This window comes from Anoplopoma fimbria, chromosome 17 (assembly GCF_027596085.1).
Source record: "Anoplopoma fimbria isolate UVic2021 breed Golden Eagle Sablefish chromosome 17, Afim_UVic_2022, whole genome shotgun sequence".
Lineage (NCBI taxonomy): Eukaryota > Metazoa > Chordata > Actinopteri > Perciformes > Anoplopomatidae > Anoplopoma > Anoplopoma fimbria.
In genome coordinates this window covers 10,906,641-10,926,508 of record NC_072465.1, presented here as the reverse complement: position 1 = coordinate 10,926,508, position 19,868 = coordinate 10,906,641, and the positions used below count along the sequence as shown (strand labels likewise).

The 19,868-nt window shown below is 40.1% G+C and overlaps 1 protein-coding gene across 1 annotated transcript in view; it reads left to right on the top strand.

The window, feature by feature from the left end:
• LOC129105410 (copine-9-like) overlaps positions 1-19,868 on the top strand; it is a 140,599-nt gene that overhangs the window by 111,720 nt on the left and 9,011 nt on the right. The window contains exons 12-18 of the mRNA XM_054616416.1: positions 1,627-1,702; positions 2,008-2,061; positions 2,210-2,271; positions 3,970-4,016; positions 5,868-6,049; positions 11,219-11,346; positions 17,220-17,322. Of these exons, the coding sequence (XP_054472391.1) occupies positions 1,627-1,702; positions 2,008-2,061; positions 2,210-2,271; positions 3,970-4,016; positions 5,868-6,049; positions 11,219-11,346; positions 17,220-17,322 (652 nt within the window). The remainder of the gene's footprint in view (positions 1-1,626; positions 1,703-2,007; positions 2,062-2,209; positions 2,272-3,969; positions 4,017-5,867; positions 6,050-11,218; positions 11,347-17,219; positions 17,323-19,868) is intronic.

Here is a 19,868-nt window from a genome sequence, read left to right as displayed (position 1 = left end):
GGTATCGCCATGATTTAGCCAAGAAGAACCATTGATCAGCAGGATCTCCATGCATCATCATTGATCAGGTGCTTTGCATTGACAATTTATTGTTGAATGTGAGCTTATAGAGGGAAATGAGGCGGATCTAAATTGCGCACCAGCAAACATACAGCAAGATTTATTAATCAAAACATTTTGTTGACGTACAGACATTACCTCATTCATACATACGCAAACATTAACTGTGAGCCTACTCACTGCTTTATAAATGACACCTCTGGAGAAGAAATAACTGTAAATTCATTGTTAGCTGGACCGACACAATAAGGCAAACTGGCTAATTAATGAAAACACATTATGTCGTACTACAAAGTTAAATATCACACAGTGTGAATCATTGGCCTCTTATATCAAAATGTTCCACCTGGCTTTGACTCGAATTCTACTTAGTTAGAGTCATCTTCTACCCTTTCGTGTTGCATATTTGGCATGTTGGGTACACGGTCACACATTTTAATTCTGCCTCTCCTGGATAAAAAAAGTATCTTTGGAGAAGCTGGTCACGACTCACACTGTGCTGTGTCAGATTGATTTTAAAATGAAAGTAGTCACAGACTTTCTTGGCTATCCGAATGGCAAAAAAAAGTCTTTAAAAGTTCAGAAGCTCAGAGAAAAGTCACACTTGATTTTAAAATGTCATCCTGGAATGGAAGAGGTTTGAGAGTGAAATAGGTTTATATTATTTATAACCTGTGTTGGGCTGGAACTGCTGCTCCAGCTGGACATCCAGTCTCACTGCTTGCTTTAACCTCGCTCGCAACAACAGTAGGCAGCTGTCTTCAGATTGAACACCGCGATGAAACCACTGTTTAAAACCTGCCCAGCACCAAACAGCTCACAGACACAGTTAGAAACCAGCTGGTGAACAAAGTGGAGCATTCAGCAACTTAAGAGCTGGATATTTCCCTCAAGAGTTTTTGGAGACCAGAGAAAAATAGATAAGGAATGCTACCAGACGGACGATTGCGGATTACCCACAATAGGCGTCCAAATCTGGACAGGATTACGTTCCCAAACTGAAGCAGTTGTTAATTACTTGCGGCCCCTACTTCCTGGTTAGGTGTCAGCACTCAGGGATGGTGTTAAACAGCCAATAAAATATGTTTATTTTAAAAGTGTGAATCGCTGCAACCATGAGAAGTCCTTGAGCATACAGTCATAAATGAACACAAAAAATATTAGGCTGATGGGTCCAGGGGCATGCAAGATTAGCTGCGGACAGACAGACAGATGCAACACACGCACTCACACACGACTGAACACATAATCTCATCCTGGGCTGCCTGGTGGATAGAATGAATGCTACCCAGGTCAGCTGGATGTGTCAAAAGGCAACTGTTTGCTAACATGTTTAAGAGGAGGATAATGTGACTACGTTGTGCTTTTAGCCTCTTAAAGGTGGCAGCATAAAGATGAATTAAGTCAGCTTTAATGTTATGTTATGCATTTATTTCTCGTTTTTTTTTTCTCTATTGTGTTTGTTCTTTGTTAAACCACACAGGGAGTTGGGAAGCATGTTTCTGATGTACTATAACTATTTTCCTCCCTCTTCTCTGTTTGTTCCTGTTTAAATCAATCCTTCAGTCATGACTTTATCGGAGAGTTCACCACCAGCTACAGAGAACTGTCCAGAGGCCAAAGCCAGTTCAATGTCTACGAGGTAAAACGCATCAACAGCCATGAATAAGTTGAACGACTTGATTTAAAAAAAGGAATCCAAAACTTTCTGTTCCTGCATGTGTAAAGGACATCAGAAATGTAACATTGTTTTGGGAACTCGCGAAACATCAATAGTTCCCTTCACAGTGTTATATATTATTCATTCCTTGTGTTATAAATTCCAGGCCCTCATCTGAGGACAATATATTATCGCCATCCACACACAGGAGCTCAGACATGCACCGAATAACTACACATTTCTGCTCAGACAGAAACAAATTTCTTGTTTCCTGTTTTGCGGTCAAGGTTTTGAATCCTAAAAAGAAAGGCAAGAAGAAGAAATACGTCAATTCGGGGACGGTAAGACCTGCCGGAGTGCATTTCATCAGCGGCTGTCACATATCAGAGGAGTAAACGGATGATGTTTGCTATGAGTCCTCGTTGTGATCCATCTCTGTTCCATGTCCTCTGCCTCTCTTCATGTTTTCCCTTTCACTCTGTCTCCAAGGTGACACTGCTGTCTTTCAAAGTGGAGTCAGAATGCACGTTTGTTGACTTCATCAGAGGAGGGTAAGTTCTAAGGCCTGGTGACACCAGACCACTGTGATGAAAGGAATATGCCCATCTTTGGTTCTAGAGTCTGTGCGACTATTCACAGGGGTAGTTGGTGAACTGCTGTGGCCGATGAGCTAACGCGCTAACAGATTGGGCTAGCTCTAGTCAGTCAAAAAAAACTCTCATAGCTTTTCTTTATTTTCTCATAACTGTTCTGTTTACTCCCCTTGGCAATTTGGTCACCATTATTTCCCAAATATTTCTTTCAAAGAAGATTCATTAAAATGATAAAAAAGAAAACTTAAATGGCAAGCATGCTAACAGTAAGATAACAAACTAGGTAGCTCATTAGCTTAGCTTGGTCACTAATTAAAACATGTTTTTTTTTTTCAGTATATACATTTGTAGCATTGATTCCTGTCTCAGTTCTGTCAGATATCCACTGCTCTTTTGTGGATCTTTTCCTTTACTGTGACAGATGAGGTTAAAGGGATAGTTTGGACTTTTTGAAGTGGGGTTGTCTGTATTATCTATATTTAGAATATTTTCACCGTTTTATCATTGATGTCAGACAGCTCTTTTGGACGGGGAACTTCAGCCATTGTTTTTTGCTCTCTAAAAGCCACAAGACTGTCAACAGACATTGAACGTCGTAAACATTGCTTCTGTTTGATTGCAAGGCTGTAGTTAAGATCGAAGACACCGCGGTCATGTCCTTTATGTATTTTATTTTTCTCTTTTGGGAGTTCAGTACCTGAGAGGGTTTTAATAGGATGATTCCAGTAAATTCAAATGTGTCTACATTTAGATCAACAAATATAGTATTCAATATTCTCCAAGAAGACTGTTATTCTTGGCAGTATGGAGATGGGTGTGAAAGCATTTAGACCTTCTGTTGGGAGATAGAAATGACTAGAGGTGGTGTATTGACTTGGACTTATGACACATTATTTTACATCGTTATCAAATTAAACTGTGGCACTACTTTACTGTCATAATACACTATAATAACGGAAGACACAATGTCCTCTGTGATGTAAGCTGCAAGTCTCTGCAAGTTCATCTGAAAGTTGATTTGTATAGTTTGAAATCAGCGGCTGTTTGCAAAGCATGAACACCAATTTCAAATAAGCCTGCCGTTATTTTTCCAAAACATGTACAGAATACAGTCAAAAATCTGTAGTTTTACAGCTTTTGTGCTTTTCCCAAAAAAAACCTAGTATTGGGTCTGTCAATTATTTTTTTCTAGGATGCAAACGCCTCTGATTGCGGGCAGGTTATGCCTTTGCAATCCAGGGGAAAAATTGCAATATCTTGCTCCTTTGAACCCAGATTTGGAACATCAGTTCCTTCTGGTTTAATGCGATCGTACTTGTAACCCCAAAAGTGTATTGTGATTACACCCCAGATCTATGGTGTCAGTAAAACTCTTGTAGAATCACATAGAAAGTCTTCAGCATGAAAATAGCCATGTAAGGATTTAGACAAGAACAAAACGGTGATTATCATCACTTGAATTTGAAAGCACTGTAAAAGACTGTATTTTAGGAATAATAGTGCAGATCCCCCTGCATGGTGATTTATAAGGGACAGCAGTGAGCTGTTGATGAGAATTTTAATCTGGACACCTGTAAATGTGCTCCCATATGGAGATGCTGGTACAGTCCAAAATCTCTGCTTCCAATGACACTGATGTGTTTCATCTCCCACCAGGACACAACTCAATTTCACCGTGGCCATAGACTTCACAGCATCCAATGGTAGGACCACGTCACATCTCTGTGCATGCAGGAAATGTCTACACATCTGTTTTCTTACCCACAGTGTTTGTGATTGTCACGTTATTACTTTAGTTATGGACCGAGTTTTCATCTTTGGATGAGTCGTCTTTGTATGTGTGATTTTCACTGAATGGACGTTCAGATGTTGTTGGTAACAAATTGAACAGTTAAAATATGACAACCATGATACGCTGCACAACACTAGTTTCAAGCTCATCACAGTAATGTCGTTACTATAAAACATAACTTGAATCAAGCTGTTCAGCAGATGAGAATTCTGCAAACATGAGCACATCATCTCCACTCAATGACTGCAAGTACCCTTAGCTCTTTTATTCAAGCTAGATTCATAACTACATGAGGAAAATATTTGACCATGGAGCTGTAGTTTTATGTTTTCCACCAGGTACAATCTGACCTCCAAAGCATGATGAATTGGAGCATTGGGGGGGGGGTCATTCTTAATCATATTTTTATTCATTTTTTAAACTGGTGCCTTTCAAAGTTTCTTAACATTTTACATTTTTCGAAGTGTTTATTTTGGATAAGTGCCAGTTAAAATGCATAAACTTGTTAACACACAATCACTGTACCTTGTGTCTAGAATGCATGTAGAAATTAAAACTCACCTGTAAGAAATCAGGAATGCTTTTATTCTTATTTAGAACAATGCGCCCAGGAAGAGCTCCCTGCTTTGAAGTAAATTTTACATAGTGCTCAAACAGTGGACTTACTACTTCCGGGGTTCCGTCACGAGATACATTGAAAGCCTTCTTCCCATAGACTAACATTTGGAATAAGATGTCTGTTCTGGTGGGCTTTTTATTTTTTTAGGTAAATCAACTTCCCAGTAGGAACACTTAAATAGCCCTTTTTTAATCATTAGGTCCTAAAAATTATAAAATGCGCTATTAGCTGAATCCAGAGTTAAATTCCTTCCTCCATTCACGTTAATGAGCCCGAGAACAATGGCTGGACCCATTGATGGAGGCGGGGGTAAAGAAAACGTTAGTGCACTTGCTCTATGAGCCTGTGGATGCCAAGATCGCTGGATGATTTTGGTAATTTCTTCTGAATTCGATACCCGGAAATGGAACTTTTTTGCTTCCTTCACCTCTGACGAACTTTAATAGGAATGAAGAAGGCCCCACCTCCAACACTGTATCCACTCCTCCTTATACAGCCATGTGCAGAGCATGGGGTAGTGGTGTTCTTCAGCCTCTTGTTTCTTTATTGAGTATTGCAACAAGCAAGCTACTAAACATTGCATGCTGCCCCTGTCCTGTCCCAAGTGGATGATATAACCAAGTTTGCCACACTGCTCTATTTTGGCAATTATACATTTATACAGTTTTTAAATTAAGTTTAGGATTGGCAGTAAACATTGTGGCAATTTATCTCTATGATTCGTACCAGAAATCATATTTTCTGTTGCCACCCGTTTGTTTCTCTGTATACATGATATAATAGAAGAAAGAAATACTTTTTTTCTCTCATATATCATATTTTCTTGCATGCAAAATTTAAGACAAATAAGAACACTATTCAATTTCCATTAAATTCAATTCAATTTATTTTGTATAGCCCAAAATCCCAAATTACAAATTTGCCTCGTAGGGCTTTACAATCTGAACACATATATTCCTAGCTCAAAACATGTGACTTCCTGCGTCATATCTGCATGCATATTCTGCCAGTATTTCTCGCTATAGACTTATTTTATTCATTTGCCATGCATTTACTTCAGTTAAAATGACTGCTATGAATTTACCACGGTCCTGATTATCTGAAAAGTATTCGGTCATGTTAAGGTGGTGCTCCTCTCTCCAGGTAACCCGTCCCAGCCCACCTCACTACACTACATGAGTCCGTACCAGATGAACGCGTACGCCATGGCTCTGAAGGCCGTGGGCGAGATCATCCAGGACTACGACAGCGACAAACTCTTCCCGGCATATGGCTTCGGAGCTAAGCTTCCCCCGGACGGGAAGATCTCCCACGCCTTCCCAATGGTAAGATACACTTTTGTTGTCTCTGTTTTAGTGCGAAACATTTTTGTGATACTCAGTAAGAAGGTACTTCTGCTTTTGGACTGAATACTATACTAACAGACACTTCAGTTGATGATCTGCTTTCACACGTTAAACACATTTCTGCAACAGCAGAGAAACAATGTTGCCAACTAGAACTTTCTCTTTTTAAAGGTTGTTTTATTTTCTGATTTGTATCAGCTCTGACTAAATCACTGCCAGGATGTAAAAATGTGTCCATCTGTTAGATGTTGAAGGTCTCGCTGGCTGCTGATGTAAAGCGCGGTTTGCTTTTGGACTTTTTTCAAGGCTGACTTTGGCCAAACAGAAATGCAATCACACACTCCATATAGCCAAATAGAGAAATAAAAGAAAACTGTTTCCTGTGTGCAACAGAAACACCAAGCATCAGTGTGAGACCTTTCAGTGTTGGACTTTGACTTTGGAGAACACTTTGTGGACTGATCTTGAGTGCTCTCCACTTAAACGACTCTAATTGTTTAGTTTTTTATACTTATGTTATGGCAGAGCCATGGCTGGAGGCATTACATTTTGTTCGGTTGTCCATTTGGTCATCACTTTCTCGTGAACCCAATATCTCAGGAACACCTGGAGCCAATTTCTTTAAATTTGACACAAATGTCCACTTGGTCTGAATAACAATTCAATTCAATTCAATTTCAATTCAGTTTATTTTGTATAGCCCAGAATCACAAATTACAAATTTGCCTCAGAGGGCTTTACAATCTGTGCACAAGCGACATCCTCTGTCCTTCCCTCACATCGGCACAGGAAAAACTCCCCTAAAAAACCCCTTTAACAGGGAGAAAAAAGGAAGAAACCTATGGGAGAACGACAGGAGGAATCCTTCTCCCAGGATGGACAGAATGCAATAGATGTCATGTGTACAGAATGAGCAGCATAACAGAGATACAACACATTCAATGTATATGACATAAATGATTCATATAATAAGACTACTTATAATAACAGCAGCAATTATTACAGTAGAATTATAGCCATGAAAATAGGGATAGTAATGTGACTAATAATAATAATCGAAGTAGCAGTGGCTGTCAGTCGGCTCACAGCAGGAGGCACGACTACGGTCCAGGTACCACAATGATTCATGGAAACCTGCAGAACAGGGTGGAAGTAAAGCTAAAATGCTTAATGGTACAGGTAATAGTAATAGTAATGTGACTAGTAATAATAATTATGGTGGTAGCAGTCGGTGTCAGCAGGGCCGTAGCAGGATGCACGTCCACGGTCCAGGTACAGCCACGATTTATAGAAGCCTGCGAAGCGAGAAAGCACAAAGACTCCAGGGTACAAGCAAGTCAATAAGCGTAATAGTACAGGCAATAATAATAGTAATGTGACTAATAATGATAGTGGTAGTAGTAGTGGGTGTCAGCAGGGCCTCAGTAGGTGGCACGATGACAGTCCAAATATAACCCCAATTCCTGGGAACCTGCGAGGCGAGAAAGCACAAGAACTCCGGGGAAGAAGCAAAATCAGTAATGTGCATAAATAGGAGATTAATACATAAAGAAGGAGGGAGAGAAGAGGAGAGAGGAGCTCAGCGTATCCTAGGTAGTCCCCCGGCTGTCTAGGCATATAGCAGCATATCTAGGGGCTGGACCAAGGCGAACCTGAACCAGCCCTAACTATAAGCGCTATCAAAAAGGAAGGTCTTAAGCCTGCTCTTGAAAGTGGTGAGTGTGTCTGCCCCCGGACTGAAACTGGAACCTGGTTCCACAGAAGAGGAGCCTGATAACTGAAGGCTCTGGCTCCCATCCTACTTTTATATACTCTAGGAACCACAAGTAACCCTGCATTGATTGAGCGCAGCTCTCTAGTTGGGTAATATGGAACTATAAGTTCCTTAAGATAAGACGGTGCCTGACCAGTTAGAGCTTTGTAGGTAAGTAAAATAATTTTAAATTCTATTCTTGATTTAACAGGGAGCCAGTGCAGAGAAGCTAATACTGGAGTAATATGATCTCTTTTCTTAGTTTTTGTTAGAACACGTGCTGCAGCATTCTGGATCAACTGTAAAGATCTAAGAGACCTATTAGAGCAGCCTGATAATAAGGAGTTACAGTAATCTAGTCTAGAGGTAACAAATGCATGAACTAGTTTTTCTGCATCGCTTTGAGACAGGATTTGCCTGATTTTCGCAATGTTACGTAAATGAAAAAAGGCTGTCCTTGAGATCTGTTTTATATAAGAGTTAAAAGACAGATCCTGGTCAAAGATAACTCCAAGGTTCTTAACGGTAGTGCTGGATGCTAGAGCAATGCCATCTAGAGAAACTATATCGTTAGATAATTGAATTCGAAGGTGATCTGGGCCTAGTAGGATAACTTCTGTTTTTTCAGAGTTTAACATTAAAAAGTTACAGGTCATCCAGGTTTTTATGTCCGTAAGACATGCTTGAAGTTTAGAGAACTGGTTAGTTTTGTCTGGCTTAATTGATAGATATAACTGGGTATCATCTGCATAACAATGAAAGTTTACTGAGTGTTTTCTGATAATATTCCCCAAGGGAAGCATATATAAGGTAAATAAAATAGGTCCAAGAACAGACCCCTGTGGAACTCCGTGACTAACCCTGGTTTTCATCGAGCTTTCATTGTTTACATATACAAACTGAGATCGGTCTGATAAATACGACTTAAACCAGCTAAGTGCGGTTCCTTTAATGCCTATAAGATGCTCCAATCTCTGTAATAGGATTTGGTGATCAATGGTATCAAATGCAGCACTAAGGTCTAGCAATACAAGTACAGAGACAAGTCCTTTGTCTGAAGCTATTAGAAGGTCATTGGTAATTTTCACCAGTGCCGTCTCTGTGCTATGATTCACTCTAAATCCTGACTGAAAATCCTCAAATAAACTATTGTTATGCATAAAGTCACAGAGCTGATTTGCTACTGCTTTCTCAAGGATCTTAGAGAGGAACGGAAGGTTAGATATAGGTCTATAGTTAGCCAACACCTCTGGATCAAGAGTAGGTTTCTTAAGAAGAGGTTTAATTACAGCTAGTTTGAAGGCCTGTGGTACATGGCCTGTCAGTAAAGACAGATTGATAATTTCTAATAAGGAGTTGCTAATTAAAGGTAAAACTTCCTTAAGCAGCCTAGTCGGAATCGGGTCTAAGAGACAGGTGGAAGGTTTAGACTTAGAAATAGTTAAAGTCAATTGTTGAAGGTCGATGGGAGAAAAGCCATCTAAATATATTTCAGGTTCTACAGCTATGGATCGATCGGTACTGGTTGAGGGCAGTAGATTATAAATTTTTTCTCAAAACTGATTAGAATATGCAATGCCTTCATCAAGGTTGAAAGGAGTAATAAAGTTTGCTGCTTGGTTCTGACTAAAGAGCCTCCCTTTTGTTTTAAAAAAGGGAGGATGCATTTATTCTCGGTGAGAAAGCTCAGGAAAATCGAACTTGTTTCCAAAAAAAACTTGCATTGTTTTTTTCCATGTACGACTCATGACAAAAACAACAGTTTGATAAAAATGTATTGACCGTGTGCCTTGGATTCCATTCGACTGTCTCCATGGACAGGAACCTCAAAGGAACCGAGGATAAAAGTGGGTGTGAGACCAACATAAAAAAAGGTTCCAGGGCTGTGGGATGAGATTAGTCTCTTCAAGAAGACGATCATATGGCCAGATCTTCTCACATGGGTGTAAACATCTCAATGACACTCCTAGGATCGTTCATTAGTGGACCGGAGGATTTTTTTTCTCTCTCTTCGACCTGAAACTGTCGTTCTCAATCAGCTTTGTCAAATCCCATGATCCTCCTGGCTCCCACCCAGTCAGCAGTCAGTGGTGGGCAAGAGTATCGACGAACCCGCTCGTCTAGATTCATCACTCCGTATCACTTTGCTACTTTCCACGCGAGCGGCCGCTCAATCAGCTTTCCCAATTAGAGTTCACCCAGGCGTGACAAATCTTGGGCAACGAGTCATGCTAAGGCAACTCTAATTAGGAATCTATTGTTTGGAAACCGCTCGGGGCTCCTACAGAGTTCATCAAATGTTAACTTTCACTATCTTGTCTCATAATAAACGGCTGGCGTAGGACGGGTCCTGAGAAAAAGAGATTACAACTGTTTATATCCATATATATGATCCAAGTGAGAAAGTGAGAAAAGTGACGCAGTACTTGTGAATATTCACTCCAAACAATCAACATTAATTAGCTCACATTTGCAATAAATTAAGAATAAATGTACCTTAAAGCGGTCTCTCACAAGGACAGTAGATCAAATATTTGTTATATTAGAGTCAGGTTTCTACTGCGTAGCTCCTCTGTTAGCACTTAATTAACTGTGTCTTTTGAATCTGTTTTATATACTTTAAAGAAATCCATATTATTAAACAAAACCACAATCTCGGGGTAAATAATTAAAAAGTGATCTTGCAGGGAGATAACAGAAAGCAACAGAGCGTGAGCGTGAACCCGCGTTTATAAAAGAGAAGACGATGATCCGTCAACAGCTACTGTATTGGATCGCTGCCAAAGAAAGACGGATATACGTTGTGTTTCAACAACGACGCAAATAGAATGTGGTTGAAATCAGGTGACATGCAGCGGTGAGTCATTGACATGTCCTGGTGAATAAGGGGTGCTGTATTCACGTGGGGTAATTCTACTTTATTCAGCCAGAAATGTTTCTCTGCAATCCGAATACCTGTAATATAATGCAGAGAAATCCCATCAGGGACCTCCACTGTGGTAAACAAACACATAAGCTGCCTCTGTGTCACGCTGTACCATAATTCCATTCAGGCGGTGTCTGAAGTGCCGACGCAGTGGAAAATAAGAAAAAGCACTGGGTTAGAATCCAGACGCTCTTTGTGGACGTGACAGTTCCATTACATTACATTACATTACAGTCATTTAGCAGACGCTTTTATCCAAAGCGACTTACAGGAAGTGTATTCAACATAGGTATTCAAGAGAACTACTAGTCACCAGAAGTCATAAGTGCATCTCCTTTCTTAAACAAGCATCTAGGACAGGTCGTGCTGTGAAGAGAAATAGATTTTATCATGCCATGACCAAGAAGTCTTATTGGTTTCCTTTCAATAGGTTCAATGTATTTTTTTGTATATTTTTTCTTTCTTGCAGAATTCAGACACTGAAAACCCAAACTGTGTTGGCATAGAGGGAGTATTGGAGGCTTACTTCCAGAGCCTGAGAACTGTTCAGCTGTACGGCCCGACCAACTTTGCTCCCGTCATCAACCAGGTGGCTCGGTGAGAGATAAACACACACGCACACACGCACACACACACACACACACACACACACACACACACACACACACACACACACACACACACACTCACACAAACACAAGGAAAGAGACACATCTATTGCGCGCATATGTGTCACATAATCTCACACAAACACACACCTTCACATAGTTCTACATAATGTCCCTCATACATAAAATCTGCACATATACATAAGTTTCATATGCATTTGTCACTTATCCTGGGGCATCATGGGAAGCCAGCTGTTAATGTATGCATGTCATGAATGCAAACAGAGAGAGGTGACTCGGTGGCAGGAAGCAGTAGACGTGATGAGCAGCTCGCAGCATCTGTCTGTCAATCATCCCTGTTTTTGTGGAGAAATCACCGCTTATATTTCATGTTTAAACATTTTCCATCAGTCCACTCCCAACAGTCACACACACACACACACACACACACACACACACACACACACACACACACACACACACACACACACACACACACACACACACACACACACATGCCTTCTCAGAGGATTAGTTACTCGTAAGCAAGGTTCCCCACAACCACAAAGGTCATAATAAGTGGCTTAGAGAGCCCATTACCGTTAACTTTATGCTCTAGTAAGCAACTTAAATCTAAACACTTTGATTTTATTAACATTCATAAATGGTCATTTTCATAACTCTAACAAACTATCACAAACTATCACATTAAACAGCGTTCTAGTCTATGCAACACAGATCAACGACAGATCATTTTGTGAAATAAACAGATACTTTTAGTAGCTTTTTGTTATAAACCTATTACAGAGTTAAAGGTTCCCTGTAGAGTATTTGACCTCAAGTAGAGCTTTAGAGCTTTTCCGATGAGTGGCAACCTGTTTTTGTATAATTAACAACCAGCTCCTGTTAGTAGATGTACATCTCAGTCAATCCAGATTACCACAAACATTGTTGCTTCCGGCAGAAAGCTGTATTTAATTCCAGTGTTTTTGTCAGAGCAGGGTTACGGACACAGAGGCACTCAGGGTGTTCCCCACAGAGCATGTCAGTGTCACCGTAAAGGTTAATGATACCCTGCTCTGTAAGATATGCCAACCCCTTTAGATTACCTACTCAGAGCCCTGGTGTTTTTAACTGCTGGAGGCTTAGACTCTTTCTGGAATGACAACATCTTCGTAACTCTGAATCTCAGATTTGTGCTGCTTAAAATGGCAAGCAAGTTATTATTAAGATAAGGTGACTCTTTATAATCATGTAAAAATCATTGTCATTGAACCATGGGGCTGTGGTGACTGTGGCTCAGTGGTAGAGTGGGTCAATGAGGGGATTGACAGGTTCGATCCATCGGCTCCACTAGTCCATATCAATGTGTCCTGGGGCAAGAAACTTAACCCCAAATGGCTCCTGTAGGATGTGCCTGAGGTGTGTGAATGGGTATGAATGTTAGTAATTCCTGATGGGCAGATGGCACCAGGGTGCGTCATCAGTGAATGAAAGACTAATAAAAGCAAAAGTGCAAGTCCATTTACCATTAACCCTTGGAGGTCTACAAACGCAGAGCCGCGTTTACATTTTTATCTTAGTTATTCAAGTAAAATGAGTCATTTACAAGTTACATTATGAAATACTTCCACATTTAAAGTTGTATAATTGCCCTACACTTATTTCACTGAATATACAATATTGTAAAGTCTATTACCAAGGACCAGGTTTTTAAAGGTGCTCAATATGCAGATCATTTCTATTGCCTCCACACGGTTCTCAACATGGGGAAGACCAAGCCAGCGGCTAGCAGCTAACGGTGCTAACAGAACAAACAGTGCTAACAGTGTTAACCTGGTGGGGGACTGCAGGGGGGCTCACTACGCTTCCGGGGCGATACCATGTGTAGGGACGACGCTGTCAGTGGTAACTGACGCATCGCAGAGCCTTTTGTCATTTTGTTCAGTTGCCCCATGAAGTATCTGAACCTTATGCATCACACTTTATTATCCCCAGGAGGTCAATGCTTCAAATACCATAAATAGGTATGAATAAGTGATCAAACCTTGTCTTCCTGCTGAACCCTGCAGCACGCCATCCTTCGAGCTTTTTTTAAAAACAAATTACATTTTTCTAACACAACTTTATTGTAATACAGCCAGTGTGAAGTTTTTAGTAGGTTTTGGCTGTTCATTAACTACTTTTGTATTTTTAGTCCCGACATGAATCAATAATTTGTTACGTCCCCGTTGTGTGTTACTGTGGTTGCATAATTAAATGGAGTGTAGCAGTGTTGTTCAGCTGTGGGCTCAAGAGCTTAAAGCTCCTAAACTTTATTTCCTGGCTCTGTGTCTTCGCACTTTCTGTCATCCTTTTGTTTTTTGCACGTCTATACTTTTTGCCTTGTGATCATGAGATGCACTTTCTTTTTTTTGTCATTTGGTTGACTCCATCCATCCTCCCTCTATACCTTTCCCACTAACTCTGACTTGCTGTCCCTCTACACCTCTTCCTCCTCCTCTACATCCTTGTTTCATCTGCTCTCATGGCGTCCACTCTGGCTCATCCTCTTCCTACTTTACTTCTTAATTAAATGCCCCGTCCTTCCATTTGTCGGTCCAGCGCTTCCTCTTCATTCTTCCTCCTCTTCACCCACCTCTCCTTTTTTTTGTTGTCATCCATGTGGGAGGTTTAGAGTAGCGATAAAGGCGAGGAGGAGGAGGAGATGCATGGTATAATCCATATATACATAAATATACACGGCCACATGCAGCAACTCTTGCCATTTGCAGTAACGTATTGGAACAAGAATCATATTTTCACAGCCAAAGAAAAGTACGCCCCTCGTCTCCAACAGTAAGTGTGTGTTTACACATATTGTATTGTTTTACTGCTTCTTTGGTCCAACTTGGAAGCTGAACAATATTCAACCAATCTGTGTCAGAATTACACAATAAGTAAGACAGAAATAGACAAGTGTGTACTTACATTTTTTTTTGTAGAAGATGATCATGTGACTTCACACATCATTCTTTTCTAATAGAAGTTGTAATGGTCTTAAAGTCAAGAAGATAAGCAAACTATGCTGGTCGCTGGGGCTGAACAGTAAAATAATCTCATCATGATTTTTCATATTCCTCATCTTCCTTATTCAATAAACACAAGCAATAAATCACCTTATAGTTTGACCAACACAACATTGAAATCAGTCAACAAATAAACTGCTCATTATGATGAAATGAGATGAACTGATACATGAATTGATATGAATGACATGAAGCTTTATTTAGCTTTACATAGACAATAGCTGTTTGCTGCTATATTAATGCTCTAAATATTGTAAAGAGAGCATTTAAGAATTGTTCCAAAGGTGTCAGCATTAACACTATCAATGCAACATTTTTTCATAACATGATCTCTAAATGCTTCTAAAGCAAGCCTCCAATAGTCCAGGGAGCCTTACATTAGCAGGGTCCTTCCATCCTCCTCAGTCAAAACACCTGTTGTGTTGATTTGTTATCTGAAACTCGAGCGCTGTTCATGTTATCCAGCTGTTTTTGTTATTTTGGAGGGTCTTTCTTTTCATTAAAGCTAGACAAAAAAAGTGTTTTCAATTATTCATGGATAGCACATCAATGTAGTGCTGCACTGGTGCTATAATATAGTACCAGTGCAGTATAAGTAATAAGTAAAGATGAATATTCCTGTGCTAGAAGCATTTACAACAGAAGCGCCATTCCCATAAAGAGCTGTTGAAAGAGCTGAATTGAAAGAGTGCAGAAAAAAAAAAAAGGAAGTGGCTTCTAAAGGATAACTGAGGTGACAGTGCTTTAGTCACAGAGGTAACAGGGAGATTTGTTTCCCCTGCTGATACAGCTCCGTGTTATTCTGCAGAGACAGAGAGAGGCTGGAAATGAGAGAAAACATGAGGGACGGATGTTGAGACAGTCAGGAAGACAGACATGGAGGATACAGCAGACAGAGAGGTGCAAAGAGAGAGAGACAGTTTGCCATTTTGCCTGCTCTCTGCCTCGGGCCAGACTGAGAGTGTTAGCCAATCACACAGTGAGTCAGACAGCAGGTCTTCCTTCTCCCTGCTGGGATCCCCGCATTACCAGCAACACACACACACACACACACACACACACACACACACACACACACACACACACACACACACACAACACACACACACACACACACACACACACACACACACACACCAGTGTAGAACCAAACTATTCTATTATACAATGCCGTTTTATGTGGACTAAATAATGAGAAGCCTGTGCTGGCCGGGAATCTGCATCCACTTTCTAGTGTGCATCAATTTAACATTTTAATCCATATACTGAACGACCCGCAGAAAGCCACCTTAGTATCTGATGGTTGTATGTATAATTACCTGCAGAGCATGACGAACATTCCATTCAGAAGCTATCAGGAATGGTATGGAGCCCACTTCTGTTATGAGCAAATCAGCAGGTGGCATCCTCTGTAGAACCGTTACAGGGTACAGATTCACTGAGAATGATTGAAACGAAGAGGAAAGTTCCTGTGAAACACGGTCACACAGTTACTGTAACATTGTGTTCAGACTGACATTAGCACTGGGAGAACAAACACAGCTGGAAACAGGGGTGCTGGTGCAGAGAACTCACAGGATCATGAGTCAAAAAGTTGCTCACTGGACCTACGCTTTAAACTATGACACTCTAGGTTCCCCTCCAGTTACCGTGACGTATCGGGGACGGCTGTTCAGTTTCCATTCGTTACATGCATGGTGTCTTTCTAAAACAAACAAATCCAACGTAGGTTCAATTATCTCCGCCAATTTAATCTTGTTTAGGCTAGATTTAACAACTTCAAGCCCATATGTTTTTGAGTTTGAATATTGTAATTGCAATATATAGTTTTATGACCCCATACAGATGTCTAGACAGGGGTTAGCCAACTGTTGGTTGTATTCTTTTTCTTACATTATACAGCTGTGGGCGTTGCAGACACACCTGGCGGTGATCTGCTCTCTACTGAGTGCACCTTTCTAGAACCACAATCTTTTCCTAAACCTCACTAAGTAGTGTTGTTGCCTAAAGCGAACCAAGTTCTTTCCTGTGAACATGTACGTTTATTTTCAAAAGACATGCATACATGTAACAGGCCTGTGAGCGTCCTGGTTTTCCTGTGAACATGTACGTTTATTTTCAAAAGACATGCAAATTGGCACGTGCAAAACTGACAGCGTCCTGGTTTGAAGCATAGGGCCACTGTTTGGGAGTTGTGAGTGAGAACTTGTTTGATATGCTACATAGAAGTTCAGAATATTGTTTTAACCTGCTCCAATATTACAGTTTTTATTAAACCCAGAGGAATCTCCCCGATTTCTGATAACATTGCATGGTAAGGTTTTCTTATCCACCAACAAAACATTTTCTAATCATCTGCATACAATTACTCCGTTAAGAACCCCTCTTAAACCTGCAACTCAAATAACAACTTTCATGAAAATATTTGACTTAAGTATGGTTTTGCAATTTGGGGGTAGTGCACCAATTTGTCATAAAATGAAAAGAAGGTCTGCAAATTCAATTACTTTTGGATACAGTGATCATAAATAACTAAACAAGAATAGCACAAAGTCAGGCGGGGAAATGCATCAAGCAAAAAACCCATAATCATTTTGCTCTCAATGCACCACAACAGAAACGTGATGTTACTCTAAACATTGTCTACGAACATAGATCAGTTAACCTAATTTATTTGTGTGTGTGTGTGTGTGTGTGTGTGTGTGTGTGTGTGTGTGTGTGTGTGTGTGTGTGTGTGTGTGTGTGTGTGTGTGTGTGTGTGTGTGTGTGTGTGTGTGTCCTGATCTGATGGTAGGTGTGCTGCAGAGGTGACCGACGGCTCCCAGTACTTTGTGCTGCTGATGATCACAGATGGCGTCATCTCGGACATGGCTCAGACCAAAGACGCTGTGGTCAACGTGAGTGGACACAACACTGCACACTAAACACAGACGCTGTGTGTGGGGACACCTCATGGACGGGTCAGGCTCAAACTTAAAAGGGATTCTTCAACCACAAAAAGACCACCCTCTGTTACCTTGAATTCTTGAAGAAAACTTGTCTCCACGGTGAACGAAGAATGGCATAGTATGTGATATTATAATGGTAAGGTTTAAAAAGTAAGGTTTTAGAGAAGATACATGTAGTTGGTCAGTAGTAAGCGTACAGCTGGATATTTGATTATAGTGCATCAGTTGTATGACTGATGTTTCGATACAGTTTTGGTGGTTAAAAGCAGCCCTCATTTACACCAATTCAATTTTTGATTCTCCGTTAACCGTGGAGGCATGCGATAAAAACGGGCGCTAAACCCTTATTGAAAACGGAAAGAGCAGATTTTCAGAGACAGTTTTGGCATTTTAACCAGCTTGTTGCTACAATAAAAGAGTCAACCACAAATGTATGTAAAACTAAATGTAATTATGGCCACTAGTGCATGGTTAGTTAAATATAATGATGCAATATTACATTTTGGCTTTTAAAGTCCTTGAAGTGTAAACCATTACCTCCTACTGAGATCTGGGCCTGGCAGAATGCTGGTGGTAGACATCCTCTGTCTGTGTGGGTCCAGTCCATGGTAGGAGATGAGGAAATTACAGGACCCAACAGGAGGGCTTTAACAGAGCCCCGTCCTGTGGTGCAGTGATCATTTGATACTGATAGATTTCAGGGTCCATGATGATTTTTTATTTTTTTTTAAAGAGTGAAAAATGAAATCATGAAAGGTAGTTTCCATAAACTAGAAAAGATTTTGATTAAATTGCAGTTTACTTCTACAGTACCTGCCAACACATTTGACGAGAGGATAATATCGGGTTTTTTTGTTTCTAATTTGTTTGATTGTAATCCAAAAGACAAACGTTGATGAAGTAGCTTTAGCAGTTCTAGCCATTGTATCACAGCAAACAAGTTGAGTACAGCAGCTTAACGCTGTGGTTCAACTGTGAAATATGAAAGAGGATGCACGTAGCGACAAACCAATAACTCTACAGTTCCCCTCAGCTACACAGAGAGTTTTAGCCTCTTTCAGCTCATTGTTTTGTTTTTTACGGTTTGGTTCAGTCTCTGCACTCTCATATCGTGTTTCCAGCAGTAGCAGGAAGCTTTTTCCAGCGAAGCTCTGATAGACCTACCATATCACGACCTGCTCAGCCACAAACATAAAAAAAACACAGTTAGAAACTAGCTGGTGAACATAGCAAAGCATTTAGCAGCTAAAAATGCATACATTTTCTCAGGAGTTGATGGAGACCCAAAATAGAGCTTAAACATTAACATATATTCATCTGCTGGCCAGAAACAAGACTCGTGTTTAAGTGAAGGCTAAAATCAAGCACTTTTAACAACTTCACAAGCGGGTTATATATCAAGTTGTTTTAACAGCTTGTTCTGCTGCCGCAACTGGTCAAAGTTACTTATTAGTCAGCGCTGTGTTAAATTACCAATAGAAAAGCAAAGGAACAACATATCATAGTTAAAGATGTTCCAATACTATTTCTTCCTTCCAGATACCTATTCTGATACCTGAAGTTGCATATTGGCCATACTAGTGCGTTGAAATAGAAATATATATATATGTATTATTATTATATTTTACCAGCTGTATACTACCAACCATGTGTCGATGTAATATAAGGCTTTAATGCTTTTAATGCAGTACGACCTGGCTAAGGTTAAACTTATAGTAAAACATCAACAACTCCATTCAGAGAATAAATGCCATAGACATTTATTTTATTATCCACTTTTACCGATTTTTTCTTACTCTGGCTAACGTTACACTCTCTGCTGGCACCTGTTTGAATAATACTGAGCATATGCAACTCTGAACAGAGATGACAGAGAAGCTTGATGGCTTACTCGTTCACTACTTTCATCATCGGTTTAGGATGCAAAGACCGTTTATTTTCGAAGCTGTTTATTGAAGTAGCTAAGGAGTCAGCCATCTCGTTTCTTTCTGATCTCTGTAAAGAGTTGCACATGCACAGTACCGATCATGCAGGAGTGGAGTGTAGCAAGTGACACGTATTGTTGTTGTTGTTGTTCCTGTGTAGTGTAAATGAGCTGCTAAAATTATATGATAACAGGATATGGGATCGGTACATAGGCTTGTGTCCTCGTCGATACCCGATCCAGTATTTTAGGCTGTATCAGAGGCATTTCTGATACCGATATTGGTATGGTAACAAATCTAATCCCAGTTCCACATTAGCTTGAAGGTTAATCTCTGGTCATTTCTGTTCAAAACGGCACTAGAGTAAAAAAAGAAACAGATTATGGTTGACACAATATTGCCGCTTTTACTACACATTTTAGTCTGAATCGGAGTTTTGTCTAAAAATTCAGTTAAACTAAACTTTAGTGTGCTCATTTATGTTGACCAAGAGACTGTTACCAAGTCTGTATGTAAGAGGTGGTCTGAGATCAGATCCAGTTGAATTATGTTAATCATTCAAAGTCATTT